The sequence below is a fragment of the Falco punctatus genome (genome assembly GCF_963210335.1).
Source record: "Falco punctatus genome assembly, chromosome: 19".
NCBI classification, from domain to species: Eukaryota; Metazoa; Chordata; class Aves; order Falconiformes; family Falconidae; genus Falco; species Falco punctatus.
In genome coordinates this window covers 2446936-2453411 of record NC_137599.1, presented here as the reverse complement: position 1 = coordinate 2453411, position 6476 = coordinate 2446936, and the positions used below count along the sequence as shown (strand labels likewise).

The 6476-nt window shown below is 67.8% G+C and overlaps 1 protein-coding gene across 2 annotated transcripts; it reads right to left on the bottom strand.

Annotated features, from left to right (window-relative positions):
* On the bottom strand, positions 1 to 6255 carry PPP1R1B (protein phosphatase 1 regulatory inhibitor subunit 1B). Of its 2 annotated transcripts, XM_080369990.1 has the most exons (8): positions 5813 to 6255; positions 4690 to 4750; positions 3620 to 3642; positions 2420 to 2495; positions 2124 to 2252; positions 1513 to 1581; positions 462 to 611; positions 1 to 383 (listed from the first exon to the last, which is right to left on the bottom strand). In XM_080369990.1, the coding sequence occupies exons 1-8, from the start codon at positions 5891 to 5893 to the stop codon at positions 310 to 312; spliced, it is 663 nt and encodes a 220-aa protein (XP_080226116.1). In that variant the 5' UTR covers positions 5894 to 6255; the 3' UTR covers positions 1 to 309. The 2 variants fall into 2 exon arrangements, with proteins under 2 accessions (XP_080226116.1, XP_080226115.1); XM_080369989.1 differs by lacking the exons at positions 3620 to 3642; positions 4690 to 4750; positions 5813 to 6255 and having other exon boundaries at positions 2420 to 3613.
* Positions 6256 to 6476: the final 221 nt, after the last annotated feature.

Here is a 6476-nt window from a genome sequence, read left to right as displayed (position 1 = left end):
CCAGCCTCTCTGTACAGCCGTTTATTGCGGGCAGGGGGCTCTGCTCGAAGGGCGCAGGAGCTGGGGGGGGGCCCACACCCCGCCAGCACCCGGGGGTCCCAGCCCCACAGCCTGCCCCAGCAGCTGGGGGGGGGGCACAAGGCCTCACGCACCCCCTGGGGGGGCTGGCTGGGGCCGGGACCCCTGGCAGTGAGGCGGGGGTCCGGGCAGGGCATGGCAGGGCACACGAAGCGCAGGCAGGGCAGGGGGGGCTGGGGGGGGCACGGACGAAGCTGCTGCGGCCGGGGGGCGGTGGGTGCCCAGTGCCGGCTAACTGGTGCCCAGCGGGAAGGTGGGCGCATGGCGCTCGGGGCCGGGGGGCGCGAAGCCAACGTGTCGCCGCTCTGGGGACAGACAAGGTCACGCGTGGGACCCCACGGGCACCGGGGCTGCCGGGGAGGGGGGGGGGATGCCCCGCGTACCCCCGCTGCCACCCTCCTCCTGCTCCCGTCCCGGCTCCTCCTCGTCACCCTCCGCTCCCTCGGGATCCTCCGGGATCTCCGACACCGTCAGGGATTTCAGGGCCTCTCCGCGCTCCTCCAGCCCGCCGGCGAAGGACACCTTCTGCCCGCCTGCGGGACACGAGGACAGGGGACACCCACACACCCCCCCCCGGCGCCGGGGTGACCCCCTGGGACAGGGGTCTGCAGCGGGGGGTGGGCAGGCCGGGCCCCTTGTCCTTCCCGGCCCTCTGCCATCCTTGTCCCCATTGTCCCCAGCCCCCTGCCATACCTGCTGCTCCACCATCCTTGTCCCACACTTTCCCCAGCCCCCCACCACCCCTGGCCCCCTGCTGTCCCCAGCCCCCCATCATCCTTGGCCCCTACCATGCCTGGCCCCCTGCCATCGTTGTCCCCCACTGTCCCTCACCCTACACCATCCTTGTTCCCCGCCATCCTTGTCCCCTGCCATCCCTGTCCCTCCACTATCCTTGTCCCCCACTGTCCCCAGCTGCCACCATCCCTATCCCTCCAACATCCTTGACCCCCACCATCCCCGTCCCCCCACCATCCTTGTCCCTCACCATCCCCAGCCCCCCACCATCCTTGTCACCTCCATCCCCGTCCCTCCACCATCCTTGTCCCCCACCACCCCCGGCCCCCCACCATCCTTGCACCTCACCACCCCCATCCCCCCACCATCCTTGTCACCCACCATCCCCAGCCCCCCACCATCCCCAGCCCCTCACCATCCTTGTCACCTCCATCCCCATCCCTCCGCCATCCTTGTCACCCACCATCCCCAGCCCCCCACCATCCCCAGCCCCTCACCATCCTTGTCACCTCCATCCCCATCCCTCCACCATCCTTGTCACCCACCATCCCCAGCCCCCCACCATCCCCAGCCCCTCACCATCCTTGTCACCTCCATCCCCATCCCTCCGCCATCCTTGTCACCCACCATCCCCAGCCCTCCACCATCCCTGTCCCCAGCCATCCCTGTCCCCTGCCACCCCTGTCCCCACCCCGTTACCTTTCCGCTTGTGCGCCTTGGGGCCGGCGGGGAAGAAGCTCCGCTCGGCTCTGCCCTGGCTCCCCGGGGCTTCTCGGCCGGGTGGCGATGAGGAGGGGGAGAGGAAGGCACCGGTGGCACCGGGGCACCACCAGAGCTGGCAGCCACCGCGTCTGCTGAGCGGCCGGGGGTCCGGCTGGCCCCGGTGAGGGACGGGGATGCTGCCCAGTGGGGGGACATGGTGGCCCCCACAGGCCCTGCTCGGTCCCCGGGGAGAATGCAGCCGGCCTGTCCCCCCCCACAGCACCCACCCTGTCCCCAAGGGCTACAGGGGGTGGTGGCACCCATCGCTGCACCTCGGGGCTCCAGCAGCCCTGTCCCAGTCTTCCTGTGTCCCCCAGCTCTGGCAATCGGGTTCCCATGTCCCTTGGGCTCCAGCATCCTTATCCCCATGTCCCTTGGGCTCCAGCAGCACTGTCCCCATGTCCCCTAGACTCTGGCAGCCCCATCCCCATGTCGCCATGTCCCCCCAGGCTCCAGCAATCCTGTCCTCATGTCGTCCCCTGGACTCTGGCAGCCCCATCCCCATGTCCCCGTGTCCCCCAAGGCTCTGGCAGCCCTGTCCCCCTCACCAGTCTCGAGGGTGCTGTCGGGGTCGCAGGCGTGGGACAGCTCGTGCTCCCCGTCATCGGCCTCCCCGTCGGAGCTGTCCCCCCCCACCAGGCCACTCTCCAGGTGGGACTGCACGATGCGCTGCACCGCTGGGGAGGTACCAGCATCAGGACCCCACTCCGAGCACTGGGAGCACTGGGGTCTTGCCACAGAGCCACGTGGCACCAGGAGAAGCGTGGGGGGTCCCGGGTGCCCCCAGCCCACCCCACACAGCCCCCGTGCCTCAGTTTCCCCCTTCAGATGTGCCAGCTGGTACCTTTGAGCGAGGGCGGTGTGTAGGCACACGGGTTGGTCCTCTTTGGTTTCAGCAGGCAGCCCTCACCGGAGGCACGCTGCAGGGGAGAGCGGCATCGGGGCTGGGGTCCCGGCATCCCCCCACAGCCCCCGGGGAGCTGGGACCCCCCTGGGGAGGTGGGTGCTGTGACAGGGGTCTTGCAGTCGGGAGCCCGGGATGAGGATGCTGTGATGGGGGTCCTGCAATGGGGACCTAAGGCTGACCACCCCCCGCTGATGAGGACCCTGCCATGGACATGCAGCGCTGGGGACCCCGCTATGGGGATGCAGCATTGGGGACCCCACCACGGGGATGCATTGTTGGAGACCCCACCATGGGGATCCAGCACTGGGGACCCCACAGTGGGGATCCTGCCATGGGGATGTAACATTGGGGACCCCACAATGGGGACCCTGCCATGGAGACGCACCATTGGGAACCCCCATGGTGGGGCCCTGCCATGGGGATGTAGCATTGGGGACCCCCACGGTGGGGACCCCACCATGGGGGGGTGTTGTTGGGGACCCTGCCGTGGGGATCCAGCACTGGGGACCTCATGATGGGGACCCCGTCATGGAGTTACAGCACTGGGGACCCTACAATGGGGACCCCGCCACAGGGATGCAGCACTGGGGTCCTCATGATGGGGACCCTGCCACGGAGATGTAGCGTTGGGGACCCCACAATGGGGACCCTGCCACAGGGATGCAGTACTGGGGACCTCATGATGGGGACCCCGCCATGGAGTTGCAGCATTGGGGACCCCATGATGGGGACCCCGCCATGTGGATTGGTTGCTGGGGACCCAGTGCTGGGGACCCCACAATGAGGACCCTGCCATGGAGATCCATCCCTGGGGACTCCACCATGGGGATCCAGCATTGGGGACCCCACCATGGGGATGTGGCATTAGGGACCCTGGTGTGGTGTCCCCGTGATGGTCACGAGGTGGTTGGCACCACGGCCAAGCCCCACAGCCTGGCTTGGCTCCGTGTCCCCGTCCCCGTCTCCGTCCCCACGGTGCTGGCGCCGTGTGCCCGTGCCGGGCAGGAACCGATAAGCGCCAGGGCCAGGCTGGGATGGGGCGGCAGGCGCCCGGGCTGGGTCCCGATAACCCCCGGTGCCCCAGGAGCCACGGGACAGGGGAGTGGGGCTGCCCCGGGGGTCTCGGTGCCCACTCACCTGGTAGGGCAGGGACTCGTCCTCTGGGTCAGCAGCACCAGGGAGACAGGGGTGAGTGGGACGGGGCTGCCGGCACCCAGCAGAGCCCCCGGCAAGTCCCTGCCCACCCCAGCCCCCCACTCCAGGGGGTTACCCTGCCTGCCACCACATCCCCTTCCGCCACTGTGTCCCCTCCCTGCCACCCCATTCTTTATGTGACACCCTGTCCCCTCCCTGCCTCCATGTCCCATCCCAGACACCCCATAGCACAAGTGACACCGCATCCCAGTCTGCCAGCATGTCCCATCCTGGGCATCCCATAGCACAAGTGACACCACATCCCACCCTGCCACCACGTCCCATCCTGGGCATCCCATAGCATAGGTGACACTGCAGACATCCCATAGCACAGGTGACACCACATCCCACCCTGAAATCATGTCCCCCCCGCTACCATGTCCCATCCCAGGCATCCCATAGCATAGGTGACACCGCATCCCACGCTGCCATCACGTCCCCTCCCTGCCACCATGTCCCATCCCAGGCATCCCATAGCACAGGTGACACTGCAGACATCCCATAGCACAGGTGACGCTGCAGACATCCCATAGCACAGGTGACACCACATGCCACCCTGAAACTATGTCCCCCCTGCTACAATGTCGCATCCCAGGCATCTCATAGCACAGGTGACACTGCATCCACCATGTCCCCCCCCCTCTACCATGTCCCGTCCCAGACATCCCATAGCACAGGTGACACCACATCCACCATGTCCCCTCCCTGCCACCATGTCCCATCCCAGACATCCCACAGCATAGGTGACACCGCATCCCACCCTGCCACCATGTCCCATCCCATAGCATAGGTGACACTACAGACATCCCATAGCACAGGTGACACCACATCCCACCCTGCCACCACGTCCCATCCCAGACAACCCATCCCATGCTTGCCACCACATCCCATCCCTGCCACCACAGCCCACTGGTGACACCACATCCCACCCCTGTCACCACCTCTCGCCCCTGGCCCAGACATCCCCTGCCACCACGTCCCTGTGTCCCATTCCCAGCCGGTGCCGGTCTCACCTGGGGAGGAATGCTCGGAGAGCTGGAAGAGCATGGCCGGCGTGGGCCTCCGCCGGCGGATCTGGGGCACAGCGGGGTGTCACCAGCTGGGGACACCAGGGGTCCCCCCGTCCCCTGCCCTGCGCCCCAGGACGAGGCCCCCTGCACATGCCTGCACGTGTGTGAGCGTGTGTATGCGTGTGAGCGTGGGTGCGGGCAGGGAGCGTGTGGGGCCACATACCCCCCTGGCACGGGGGGAGCACCCAGCCCTGGCTGGGGCGGGAGTCCCCAGGGTGAGGGTCCCCACCAACCCAGTGCCACTGAAGGATGCAGTGCCCCGCAGAGGGGCCACAGTCCCGTCCCAGCATCCCTGTGATGTCCCCAGTGCCCCCAAACCCCATGAGACCCCCAGCTCCTGCCTGGCCCCTCTGTGAGGGGTCTGGGTCCAGCGTGTGCTGGGGACGTCCCCTTGGGCCAGGCACAACTGGCTGGGGGTGGCTGCACTGTCCCCTCCGTCCCATCCCTTCCCTCCTGCCCTCCTGTCCCATCCCTGCCCCTGTCCTCCGGCACTACTCTCCCTCTGCGGGACCGCAGCTCACACAGGGACCTTGGAGCTCCCTCCTCCTGTCCCCATCTCTCCCCTGTCCCATCCTGTGCCCCCCATCCAGTCCTGTCCCCACTGTCCCTCCCGTCCCATGCCCTGTCCCCCTCTGATCCCCCTTGTCCTGCTTTCCCAGTTCCATCCTGTCCCTCCTGTTCCCTCCATCCCCCATCCTGTCCCGTCCCATCCACCTTGTCCCATCCCATCCCTCCTGTCCCCTCTGTCCCTTCCATCCCATGCCTTGTCCCCTCCAATCCCCCTTGTCCTACTCTCCCAGTCCCATTCCCTCCCTCCTGTCCCCTCTGTCCCCCATCCTGTCCCCTCTCATCCCCCTTGTCCAGCTCTCCCAGTTCCACCCCATCCCTCCTATCCCACTCTGTCCCCATCCCGTCCCATCTGTCCCCATCCCTCCCGCAGGACCCAGCTCACATCAGCACCCTTGGGGGTCTCCCATCTCTCCCGCTCATGCTGGGGGTCCCTTGTCACAGCGCTGGGTGACAGGGGACCCCCGGCATGACCCCGGACCCTGACGGCCACCCTCACCATCTCAACGGCGCGGGGGTCCAGCTGGCTGGGGGGGGCTGGCACCGAGAACTGGATCTTCTTGCGGTCCTTGGGGTCCATGGCCTCGACCGAGTGTCACCGCCGCTGCCGGAGGGGGGTCTCTGCCGCCGGTGCCCACCGCGCGGAGTTTGGTGGCACCCGGGGCTCGGTACGGCGAGAACTGAACGCGGCGGGAGGTGGGGAAGGCAGAGCCGGTGAGGAGGAGGAGGAGGAGGAGGAGGAAGGAGAGGGAGGGAGGACACATCTCCTACCAGGCGCTGAATTATTCATCCCCCGGGGCAGGGGGGCTGAGGCCGGTAATGAGCCCTTGAGGAGCCCCCCCAGGGGGTTCAGCCAAGCCGTGGGGGGCCCTTAACCCCTTCCCTGCCAGGGGGGTGTCCTCTGGCTGCCGGGGCCGGTTGGGATGGGACGGGAACGGGGGCCTCCACCGGAGTCCCCATCCCTCGTGCCTCAGTTTCCCCGCAGAGCCGCGGGCTGGGCGGGCAGGGGCACGGCCACTCGTCCTCAGGGGGGTCGTGGGAAAAGCCCCCCCGCGGCTGCTCCGTGCCACATGGGGGGACAGCACGGACGGGATCTCCCGGGGGATACAGCCAGGGGACATCCCCAGGGACACAGGACCACCAAAACACCCCATCCAGGTGCC